The 13,274-nt window shown below is 32.2% G+C and overlaps 1 protein-coding gene across 11 annotated transcripts in view; it reads left to right on the top strand.

Moving 5' to 3' along the window:
- The window catches only part of dock3 (dedicator of cytokinesis 3), a 185,198-nt gene that overhangs the window by 107,023 nt on the left and 64,901 nt on the right, over positions 1–13,274 (top strand). For all 11 annotated transcript variants that reach the window (XR_010529355.1, XM_065259814.2, XM_065259819.2 and 8 more), the window contains 2 exons: positions 3,711–3,795; positions 12,751–12,792. Coding sequence is in view for 10 of the 11 variants with exons in the window: in XM_065259814.2 (XP_065115886.1) it covers positions 3,711–3,795; positions 12,751–12,792 (127 nt within the window). In the remaining variant the exon portion in view is untranslated. The remainder of the gene's footprint in view (positions 1–3,710; positions 3,796–12,750; positions 12,793–13,274) is intronic.

The raw sequence follows: 13,274 nt of genomic DNA on the forward strand, positions 1-13,274 counted from the left end.
TTTCATCATTATTTCAACTTTTTAGTGGTTTATTTTCCACAAACAGGGTGTAATGCTAGCATATGAACTTTCAAAAGCTTAGAATATATAGCAAATAAACAATTTAAACTATCAGTGTTAACTCATTCCCCGCCAGCCTTTTTTTTTGAAAAGTTGCCTGCCAGCATTTTTTGTGGTTTTCACAAAATGCCTTCTAGGAAAATTTTCTTCTAAAAAAATATAAACATACAAACATATCAAATGAAAGAACAGAGCCTCTGCTTTCAAACAAACAACAAACAAACAAACTGGGGAAAAAACGTTTCATCCTATATATAGTTTTTCTCTGCTTATAAACTCTTAAATATGGGTATTTTTCTTTAAAAATACAATTTTTTTTAGCAAAAAGATGAAATAATTGCATTTTTTGTGAAAGCATTTTGTTAGAGATCAGATTCTGAACGATTATCAAAACATACACAGAGTTTAAAATTAATAAATAATGTTTTGGCTTCAGTTTTCATAAATTGGGTAATCTAGTGGATAATCGCGGTATTGCAGATTAACATAAAATTCTTCAGAAACACGTCTTTTTTATGCAAATGTTTTTTTCTTAATTAACGAGATAACTCATCAATGGTGGGGAAAGAGTTAAACATCTCACGATTCACAGTGGTAGGCTTAAAGGAACATGACGGCTTTATGCTAGCTGGAGCCATTAACTTCCAGTCTTTGTGCTAAGCTAGGCTAGCGGTGTGTGTGTCAGACAGAGTTACAGCACAGAGAAGTTACAGAGATGAAAAAGGTATGTATGTGCATATCTAATTCTGGGGGATACGGTCAATAAGCTAAAGTCCCAAAAAGTTGGCGTGTTCCTTTAAAATATTGATTTACAAGTTCAGTCGGATTTTACAATAGACATAAATATGTCCAAAAACCTGCAATTTTATGTTTTAAACAGAGATGGCGATAAAGAGGCAAAAATTAAGGATTGAAGCTTTAAATTTCTTGCACAAGATAACATTGATAAGCTATTCAATGGAGTATTAAAAATAGATTTCATGCTAAAATCCAATAACAGTTCTGCAGTTTCAAAGTAGAAGATTCTTACTGTAAAAATTTCTACAACAATGTAAAAGCAACTTACCGAACGTGACCTCCGAAATAATAGTCATTGGGTTCACCTCTTATAGAAATGATTGAGCAGCAAGTAATCCGAAGCAACAATCCCTTTAAGGTAAGATGCTCCATGTGCGCTTTCAAGGTCACATAAAGATTCACTTCTGTGATGAGGCACTTTGTGGTCCTGAGCTTTCAGGAATAGATCACTGCCAGGTCTTCAGATCAGCAAACCGGAGATAATTGAGTAAATGGGATGAGATGGATTTGAGACAGCATCACTTACAGACAAAGTGCTTACCTCCATAAATACATAAAGGATGAGTTGAAAAGCATCTCCAGTGTTTTTCAAACAATCTAATAATGTCTTTCATTATACCTCAGTGTATATGGGATATCAATTTTCTCTTGAGGTGATCTTCAATCTTTTGGCATGCAGCGTTATGGGTTTCCTTCGGCTTGGGATGGCAAATAGCATCTTGCAGTAGCAACCGTCCACATCTCAAAACTAAGGCTGTGAGTTTTGCATGGGCATGCAGTACTCATAACAAGTGCACATCTAGTTTATCTAGATAAGGGGTCTCCAACCTTTTTGTGAGCAAAGGCTACCACAATGGAAAAAACTACTTTTTTGATATAGTCTATATCAAACTTTTTTAGATTTAAATTTTATTTTACTTGTTGATTTGACACATCAGCATTTTTATAGTATATTTAGAGGGATTTCTAAGTGGGCTATTGGGGGCCAGGGTTTCTCTCTCAATACTGACAGATTTCAGGTGATCTCCTGGCTTTCTATGCCATTTTGCACCTTGTTCTCTTCATGTGTTCAATACTTATTCCCTGTGTCATTTCACTTTATTTATTATGACTCAACTTGTATACTTAAATGTTCTGATTTTTTTGTATGAATTTAATAGGGCCTGATGGCTACATCTGGTGGAAATTTTGTGTCAATAGCCCACTTAGAAATCCATACATAAAAGAAATACATAAAAGAAGCCAACCTAATATAAAAATATGCAATAAATAAATATTAAAATTAAGGCTATTTATATAATATGCATTGGCGGGCAACTCACAGACCATGTTGGAGACCACTGATCTAGATCCAGCAAAAGTGTTATTATTTGTATAACATTTTGTCATCTTAGGAGTTGAAGAGAGTTATGCTATTGAGTCTTATTAAAGGTATAGTTTGGCCAAAAGTGAAAATTACTGCATGATTTACTCACCCTGAACCCACCTGAGTTACATATGTCCATCCTTTTTCATACCAACACATTCAGGTATTTTTGAAAATTTCCTAGCTCTTTCAACTTTATAATAAATGAATATGGGGTCCGCTCCTTCAAGTCCAAAGACTGTGCATCCATCCTTCGCAAAAGTAATCCACAAGGCTCCAGGGGAATAAATAAATGCCTTTTAAGGGTAATCGATGCGATTTTGTAAGAGAAATATACATATTTAAAACTTTACAAATGAAAATAACTAGCTTCTGATAATGCCGCCATCGTAGACTCCTCCGTATTCAGGAAAGAGTAGCAACGTAGTGTACGCACTTCTCATATTGACGTACAGTATGACAAATACAGAGCATTGTTTTGCTCCCTGCTCTGTGCCTCCGCCCTCCGCATATGAAAAGTGTGTACACCATGCTAATGTCATGTCGCTAATCGCTAATTGCTGCGAACTTTTCCTGGACCTTGTCCACGTTCCATATCATATGACTGGAAGTAAAGAGAGATTTGTATTTTTGAATGAAGATTGTGAGAGCACATACATTTTAAAAAAATATTGAAGTTCACAGAAAAGTCATTTGTAAAAAAATAAAAAAATAAAGCAATATTACAGTTTTTCATTTCAATTTAATTTCGACTTTAACCCAACGGTTGGGCTTGACCATTTTTGACCCAACGCTGGGTTAAAAATAAGCCAGCATTTTTTACGTGTACTAGTTTAACCATTGGTGCAAATGTATTTTTATTTGATTTAACATATTTTAAGTTTTAATATGTAAATAAGTTTGTAAATGTGTACTCTTATATTTGTAAACAGCCACACAGAAATGCGACAAAGGTATTAAAATGTTACAGTGCTGATAACATTAACATACAGTATTTAGGTGCTGACCAACCTTAACTTATTTAAGCTGTGTTTAAACATCAATGCAGTTTGTTTATGTCTATGTAAAATGAGAAGCGATGTTTACATTTTGTTGAGAGACTGTCGCTGCAAGCTTTAATGGTTGGGTTGGGAGGGTGACACCTGTTTCCATCTCTGTGCTACGACAGCTGTGAATCCTAGCATCTCTCTCCTACTTAACCATATGATCATCTTGACATTAACACCAAATGCATTTAGTAGATAAACCAGAGATAGCGTTTGGAAACCACTGTGAAAACTTTACATGCACATTTTATTGCGTCACATTTTCTTAACATATATCGCATTAGATTTTAACACATAGTAACATGCCAGTGAATGCATAACAGTCGCTATGACAGGTGGACGTGACGTTTTATTTACTAACACTCTGAGTATATGCAGACACGTTAAGTATTTTGAACTCGAGAAATCAATGTTATTTTCTCTCTCTCTTTGCCCAACAGACACTTAGGCTTGGATCTGGTGCCCAGGAAGGAGTTCGAAATGGTCGACGCAGACCAGATAAGTGTTTCAGACCTCTACAAAATGGTAAGTACTCCAATTTCATTCAAACGTGCTACAGCACACGTACCGATCTATGTGAGTGGTTTTGTCTGGTCATTTTTTTTAAGCATCTGTTTATCACAACGTAACCCATTTTAGTTTCAAATCATGTGAATTGGCTTTTTAACAGATGTTTATCTGATGGTTGTAAACAAGTAGGATGCTGAAATAAAACACAATGCGTTTGCTGAATCATATTCTGAAATATTTGTCTGCAATAAGAAATACAATTTTGTTCGTGAAAAAATAAAATAATTTTATTTTGTTCACCATGAAACGAATTTCACGGAAAATTGTGATGGATTTGTAATTATTTTGGCCATTCTAAAAAATAATAGACGTGTTTTTTTTTCATATTTTCTAGTGTATGTGTTACTTTGACTACTGCAGGTTATGTAAAACTGTCTATTAATATAGGTGAGTCATCAATGTAGACGAGAACGGAAATTTATTTAATGGTTAATGGTTTTCTCTAATTATTTTTGGAATATGTGCAGAATATCGACTTATATGACAGATGTTACCCACCCGTAGAAAAAGCTTAACCATTATAAAGCAAAAAATGTTTTTATTAACGCTACGTTAAAGGGGATTTTCTTATGATGGCTTATCAGTATGAATCATTTCCATATTCTGTTTCTGTGAAAGCCCAATGGTATGAGTTCAGCTTTATTGAACAGTTACATTTCTGCTAAGATGAAATACACTACTGAAAGTAATAGCTATTTTCCATTTCCATTTTTTGGAGAAAAAAAAATATATATATATTGTTTATCACTTCTTTATTAAATCTCAATGTTTTTACTGTACTTCATTCTCAGCATCTCAGCTTATTTCTTTATAAAGTGATTATAGCCATTTTAAACCAACAGGTTTTGCTCTGACATATGTTTGTAACAGGTGCTTTTCAATTGCATGTATATTTTTTAAACACTGTGTCTGGTTACGTGTGGGATCTCAGCCTACTCTACAATATTTTGCACGGAAGGCTCTATATTTACTTCTGTGGTTTTTTTTTTTTTTTGCACAGATAGTGTCGGGTAAAAGCCTTGCAAATGGATTCCAATTATTTAATGAATGTAAAAAAATGGTGTGTTTGCTTATCGCACCATCTGCAATTAGAAAAGCTTTATACTGGAGCACCGTGAAAAACTTACTTCACTTGACATAGAATAAAACTGACTGTTGGTGTTATTTTTATTCTGCAGCTAAATTAATAATGGTGTGAAATTTAGCTGAACAAGTACAGTGGATTCTCATTTGCCAATATTTATATATTTACTCTTAAATAACTTAACCATCTTTTTAACCACTCTTGTAAATAGATTAAATTTAAATGACAGTAAAATACACCCATGTATTAAACAAATGTTTTATTTAAATTTTTAATAATAGAAATATAAAAGTACATAATGATTTTTATTCACTAAAAACAAAGAAAGTAATTTTTACATTTTTTTTTAACTCTTTCGCTGCCAGCGTTTAACAAAAAGTTGTCAGCCAGCAACAGCATTTTTAATGATTTTCACAAAATTTAATGCCTTCCAGAAAATGTTCTTTTTTAAATATATAAACATACAATATATCAAATGAAAGAACAGACCCTCTGCTTTCAAACGAAAAAAAAAATGTTTCATCCTACCTTTATCATTTCTCTTTTTATCACCTCTCAAATATGGGTAGGTTTCTTCAAAAACACCTACATTTGAGCAAAAAGCTGAGATAATTCCATTTTTGTGAAGGACTTTTAATAGAGATCAGATTCAGAATGATGATCAAAACATACACGGAGTTCTTTCTCTTTCACGTGAGGCACTACTTCTGGGTTGTATAAGTTGTGGAAGTGGGCCACCTGGTGGATAATAGCGGTATTGCGGAAAGACGGAAATTCATTCGTCATTGGCAGGGAAGCGTTTTTCTTAATTGACGAGTTATCTCGTCAATGGCGGGGAAAGAGTTAAAGGTGCCAAAGAATGCATTGAAATAATATGTTAAATTGTTCTTTTTTCTTTACAAAATGTTTGAGTAGTGATGGAAACAAATGAGTAAATATTTTATTCGAATTAAATCAATGTGTTTTTGAATCGCATCATTGTGTGTTTTGAATTGAATCATTGCGTATTTTGATAGAAAAGGTATGTATTTTAAGTCTAAGCTGTGTATTTTAAATCAAATAAGTGTATTTTGAATCAAATAATTGTTTTTTTATCGAATCAGTGTGTATTTTGAATCAAATCATTGTGTATTTAGAATCGAATCGGTGTGTGTTTTGAATCAAATCATTGTTTTTGTTATCGAATCAGTGTGTATTTTGAATCAAAAATTTTTGCATTTTTAATCAAATCAGTGTGCGTTTTTTTTATCGAATCAGTGTGCCTTTTGAATCAAGTCAGTGTGCGTTTTTTATCAAATCAGTGTGCGTTTTTAATCAAATCATAGTGCGTTTTTTATCAAATCAGTGTGTATTTTACATCTAATTATTTTTTTTATTGAATCAGTGCGTAATTTGAATCAAATCATTGTGCATTTTGAATCGAACAAGGGCGTTTTTAATCAAATCAGTGTGCGTTTTTTTTATTGAATCAGTGTGTATTGTGAATCGAATCAATGTTTTTTTTTTATCGAAACAGTGTGTAATTTAAATCATATCATTGTGCATTTTAAATCGAATCAGTGTGTGTTTTTTATTGAATCAGTGTGTATTTTGAATCAAATCATCGTTTTTTATCGATTCAGTGTATAATTTAAATCAAATCATTGTGCATATTGAATCAGTGTGTATTTTGAATCAAACCATTGTGTATTTTGAATCGAATCAGTGTGTATTTTGAATCAAATCATTGTGTATTTTGAATCGAATCAGTGTGTATTTTGAATCAAATCATTGTGTATTTTGAATCGAATCAGTGTGCGTTTTTAATCATATCAGTGTGCATTTTGAGTCAAATTTGTGTATTTTAAATTGAATCAGTGTTTTAAAACATACCTTTAAAGCTCTTCTAGATCTTAAATCAGAGATGCATTTAAAGCTTTACATCTTAACATGACTCATGACATGGAGTGGGAACAAAACAGACCTACTGGTCTGTAACTAAAATAATTTTATTAAGGCAGATTACATTTGGTTAATATTACATTGGGGACCAAATAATTTCACAGCTCACCTGTCATTTTAAAAGATGAAAGGATTAATTGTCCTTAAAATGACAAGTGCAGATGCGATATTTTTAGGCAGTTTGGTTCTTGGTGTATAGGATGGGTCATTATTTGGACTGGTCAGTGTTGTCCTGCAGAAGCTTTGGCTCTTTATCTGGAGGACCTGCAGAGTATTTTACCTGTTGATCACAAGGTGTAATGTTTCACCATCACATTTTTTATCGGCCGACGTTAAAAGTTAGAAAACGGCTCAAATTAAAGAGAAGTAATGGAAATCTAAAAAGTTAGCAAATTCAGATAAAGAATGGAAAAGCATAGAGCTGAATCTGGTTTTGAGTTTTAAGTGCACTATCCAAATGTTGGGGTCAGAGAGATTTGTACAGCTCAGTATGTAGGAGGTGGAGGAGCTTTACACAAATACCAAAAAAGAAAGGAGAAGCTTCTGAAAGAAGAAAAATTTGAGAAGACTTCTGCTTGCCCTCAGGCACTGGAGATCATTGAAGCTGCAGAGACGCAAGACCTTTAGTTTTCTCAGAAGTTGCTGCTGAATTGTCTTCAGGGAACCAAAAGATAGATTCAATTAAATCCCTAACTGGTTTTGCAGTAAGATGTGCCCTGTTCATGCACACACACTTTTCTATATCTGTTTTCATGTCAAACTCATGAACAATTTCATTATTTTGGGAGGTTTTAAATGTAACAGTTGAATGTAATCCTGTGATTTTTGAGAAAGGTTGATGTAGGGCTAAATAGTTGCTGATTGTGAAGAATAAACTAAATGTAACTCGAGATAACTCATCAATGGCAGGAAAAGGGTTAAGATGTGTTTTTGTCATTCAGATCACAAGTGGACGACGCTAAACACAGGTGTAAACGAGGTGTAAAAAGGTTTAACTTCGTCTACTTTCGATCATATTCAGAGGCAGTCAAAAACAGTTTCGACCGGATTGCTTTTGTGGTGTAAACGCTCATGTGGTCGAATGTGTTCGAGCAGCCAAAAAAGACCGCCCACTCTCTCCCTATTGATCAAATGTGATGTACCGAGCAAATTTTTTTACATCAGACCTAAATTTTAGCGCGAACCCACAGTGTTTAGTACGACCCTTAGGCTTTTATTGATAAAAGTGGCTGCTATCCGCGTCTTTCATTAGTTTCATTTTGTGATCATGTGAACGTTGCGTGAGCTTATTTCATCAATTGCGCTGAAATATCAGAGAAAGCTCTAACAGATACATGTACAAAACATTGTGCTGCACATTTATTAACAACATTACGCCCAAAACACACCCATTACTCATTACGAGAATAGGAGCAACCCTTTTAGACTGTGCACCAGGCGCATAGACCACTTTTCCTATCGTTAAACTATCAAAAGTGAATTCGGACACAAGTTGTGTTAAAAATAAAAATAAATGTGTTGTTCCAATAATAACAGTGATGTGTCCGTTTTGGGACAACGCATGTAGTGTGATATATGTGGTTCACCTTGGGCACATATATCATGAATGTATGCTTTTTTGAAGTAACATGCCATTTTTTAGTACCATAGTTGCAGGAAACCATTAGAATGGATTGTTAGTCGAGCATCTTTTGTGCTTCACACAAGGACCTTTCCCTATGAGCTATGAAAAGCTCTCCACTTTTTACACTGATGCCTATGTAGGCAGAGTGCTATCCACTTAGTTAAGTCTGACATCACGGGTGACAAATATACCATTTTTAAGTCCAAATGCAACAGAGAAGTTATTTCAGTACCTGTGAACGGATTGACATTCACTGCAAGGATTGATAATTGAATATTTTTTGGACTTATTGAGATGTATCCAGAAATCATCACGACATAAGAAATGTAAAGTCTTTATTTTACATGTTAGATAAACATGAATGCAGTCAGGGACTCTTACAGTGGAGCATCATAGCAGAGCTGTGAATTCTGTCAAAGATGTTTGTCAGGGTTATTTTCCATTAATGAGTCCTGCCAGGCACTCGTTCATCCTCCCTGATGGTGAGAGTGAGAACAGAAGGAAAGATATTTGTTTTTCCACATTTCTCAGTTAGGCTTGAATTCCTCTATCCGCTTCGCAAATAAGGCACTTATTCCTTTTCTTATTGTCTCTTTCGACATACTTTTAGTCTTTATACTATGATCATGTAGATGTATTGCATGTGTTATTTAGCTTAATCATGTTATAATAAATAAAATGATTTTACAGTCCCTTTAATGTGTTTGTTAAAGGGACTGTAAGTAGGATTTTAAGTGTTTTATTAATCATTATTTCTTGATTAATTTCTTCTCTTTACTTACATTGAACGGGTAAGTCCAAGGAGGCTAACATGTCGTTCTGCCGTATTGATAAACTATAATAGCAGAGAGGGACAAAAAGCACTAGCCTACCAACGTGTTTCCACAACGCGTTTTCATTCAGAACACGTGAACCAGCTGTGAGTACATAAAGGCTACCGTAGTTGCAACATGCATTTGGTAAAGCGAGGCGCTAGAGAGCACTATTCGTTTGAATGCAAATTACAATTTCACCACTAGATGGGGGTAAATCCTACTTATTGTCCCTTACTGTTTCTATTGCTCATACTTAAGATCAAAGGGTTTGAGCAAAGTCCTAGCATATCACCTGCATAAAAGTACAATATCATTATTGATGGGTGTTGTTACTTTTAACTCTTTCCCCACCATTGACGAGTTATCTCGTCAATTACGAGAAAACATTTGCCTACCACGCTAGAGGCGCCGGAGCTCCGGACGAGCGAAAATTCCGCGACGATCCGCCGTATCTCGGCCCGGGAAAGGGCCAGAGACTCGAGGGAGGGCTGAAAAATCGTGATCCCGTTGAGAAATCTGTAATACTGTGATTATCCACTAGATGGATAAAATACCTTATTTATAAAAAACTGAAGAAAAAATATTTACTAATTTTAAACTCTGTGTATGTTTTGATAATCGCTCTGAATCTGATCTCTAACAAAATTCCTTCAATAAAAATAATACAAATTATTTCAGCTTTTTGCTAAAAAATGTGTATTTTTTACGAACAATACCCATATTAAACTCTTTCCCCGCCATTGAGGAGTTATCTCGGCAATTAAGAGAAAACATTTGCATTAAAAAAACGTGTTCCTGATGAATTTTTAATTGTTAATCTGTAATACCGCAATTATCCACTAGATGGCACCTAATTTATAAAAAACTGAAGCAAAAAGTTATTTACTAATTTTAAACAAAAATGCAATTATTTTAGCTTTTTGCTAAAAAATATTTAAGAAAAAAAAAATAATTAAGAGTTTATAAACAGAGAAAAAAATATAGATAGGATCAAACGTTTTTTTATCCATTTTGTTTGTTTGTTTATTCAATTTCATTTGATATATTTGTATGTTTATATTTCTTTAGAAAAAAAATTCCTGGAAGGCATTTTGTAAAACTTTTGTGAAAATCACAAAAAATGCTGGCAGGCAACTTAAAAAAAATAGGCTGGCAGGGAATGAGTTAAGCAATTAGTATTTTCGATATTTGCCTATTGAAAGATAAAATAATAAACAAGGGTTAAAAATCCCATAAGATTGAATATCCAAGGACCATGGGACAGTAAGCAACCATTGTTTTAATATAGACATTAATTTTGCTCATTGTAAACACTATAATTTGTACCATCTAACAACAGTATTTGAATAGAACACTGTAAAAACCTTCTTGTACTTACTAAACAAGTCATTAAAACTTTTTTGACTAGTGAGAAGTTGGGATAAATAAAATAATAATCATGTTGAATGGGCTTAAGTTCTTACAACTTTATTTTTATTATTTATAGCAACTTCTAACTAGTCAAAAAAGTTTAAATGACTTATCAATTCAAGTTGTTTAAAGTTAAGTGCATCAAGGAGTATTTACACTGAGAAGACCAGCAAGTTCTGATTGGTTGCTGTATATTTACATTAGTCTGTTTTGCATAATCCCCTACCTTTGTTGCATTCATAAATTGTGTGTAATTTATTCTAGTCGCAGTGAAAAACATTGGAATCTTACAGACATAGACTCATAAGTCAGGCTTCAGGGCACGATGTGTGTGTTTCAGCATATGTGATTATGAGCATGTGTTTTTGGCTTTGTATGGTGCTGACAGTGTCTGGATAATCTAGATTTCATATTATCTCCCGAGATAAGGCTTCTGTGTAAAAATATTCTACCCCTTCAGCAAATCTTCTATTTACTGAATTACAGATGCTGCACTGAAAATTTGGTGTGACTTTTATTTTCAAAGGCCTGGAACTAAAAATGAATGAACATAATGTGACGTTATTTTATGTGAGCATTCTTGAAAACAAGTTTCAGGCTTTAGGCATGCTCTTTAAAACACACAAGTGAAGTCTGTATACATCTGCGAGACTGAAATATAACATTTATGTCCCTCTCAAGCTTTTCAAATTCTGCTGATCTTACATTTCCCAAAGGAATTATATTTTTTTAAAGACCCATGAAATCATAATCATGTTTTGTGGCTGATAGTATTATTGTAATAATTATTATCATTATTATAATTGTTATTATTGTTAAAATAATAATAATTATTATTATTATTATCATCATTATTTTCATTTTCATCATTATCATTATATTTATTATTTTTATTATTTTACTTATTATTATTATTATTATTATTATTATTGTCATTATTATTATTATTATTATCATCATCATCATCATTATTGTTATTTGTATTATTATTATTATCATCATCATCATCATCATCATCATCATTGTTATTTGTATTATTATTATTATATTATTATCATCATCATCATCATCATCATTATTGTTATTTGTATAATTATTATTATTATTATCATCATCATCATCATCATCATCATCATTGTTATTTGTATTATTATTATTATATTATTATCATCATCATCATCATCATTATTGTTATTTGTATTATTATTATTATTATTATTATTATTATTATTGTCATTATTATTATTATCATCATCATTATTGTTATTTGTATTATTATTATTATTATTATTATTATTATTATTATTATTATTATTATTTTTTATTATCATCATCATCATCATCATTATTGTTATTTGTATTATTATTATTATTATTATTATTATTATTATTATTATTATTATTATTATTATTATTATTATCATCATCATCATCATCATCATTATTGTTATTTGTATTATTATTATTATATTATTATCATCATCATCATCATCATTATTGTTATTTGTATTATTATTATTATTATTATTATTTTTTTTATTATTATTATCATCATCATCATCGTCGTCATCATCATCGTCATCATTATCATTGCTATAATTATTATTGTCATTATTGTTGTTTTTATTATCATTATTGTTATTATTATTATTATTGAAGGGACCATGTTTACAATTTTAACATAAATGTTTTTATTTCAATTTTCCAATTTTCATTCACAGTCCTTTGAAGGAATTACAATATTTACATTGTTATATAATGAAAGACACCATTCTATGTGGCCTATCAGCTGAAATGATTAGGTGATTTCCAATGGTCTCATTGTAAATAAATAAAAAGACTATGACTGTTAATGCATATTTGTTTGATGCAATGTTAATGCTGTATAATACAGTTAATACTACCAGAGAATTATGGTACGGCACAGCCAATATGCTCCATATTTACCCATTGCATCTATTTAAGTCTCGGTTTGGCCAAAATATGACCAAAATCTCTCTCTGTTTCTTTCTGTGTGTCTTTTTTTGGACTGATAGCACCTATCCAGCAGACACAGTGTCCAGCAGAGCACATCCCAGGTATGTTTGTCATGTTTGGTAGAATTTGAGTTGTCAGAAACATTAAAAAGTCTTTGACATGTTAACACACGCAGATTTATGTATAGGTCACACTTAACCATAGGCTAAAATGTGACAGGTTATCTGAACACCTTGTTCACTTTGTGTTAGTCATGACCTTTTACACTTACACACATGTAAAAACACTCATACTTCTGTTACTGTATTTTTAAAATGTGGGATTTAATATGGAGCAGAAAAATAAATCAAATCATTTATATGTGAGGTGTATTATTGGCTTTCCTAATAAAGAAATTTGATTTGATAGAATTAAGTTGATGTTTTGTTATGTTGATGATATGTTGATATACTGCTGATGTTTTGTTGATGTTTTGTTGATGTTTTGTTGATGTTGTTCTCTTGTGTTTTGTTTTTTATGTTGATGTTATGTAGGTGTTTTGTTAATGTTAGTGTTATGCTGGTGTTGTGTTATTTATGCCATA

The sequence above is a fragment of the Paramisgurnus dabryanus genome, chromosome 24, assembly GCF_030506205.2.
Source record: "Paramisgurnus dabryanus chromosome 24, PD_genome_1.1, whole genome shotgun sequence".
Classification (NCBI taxonomy): Eukaryota; Metazoa; Chordata; class Actinopteri; order Cypriniformes; family Cobitidae; genus Paramisgurnus; species Paramisgurnus dabryanus.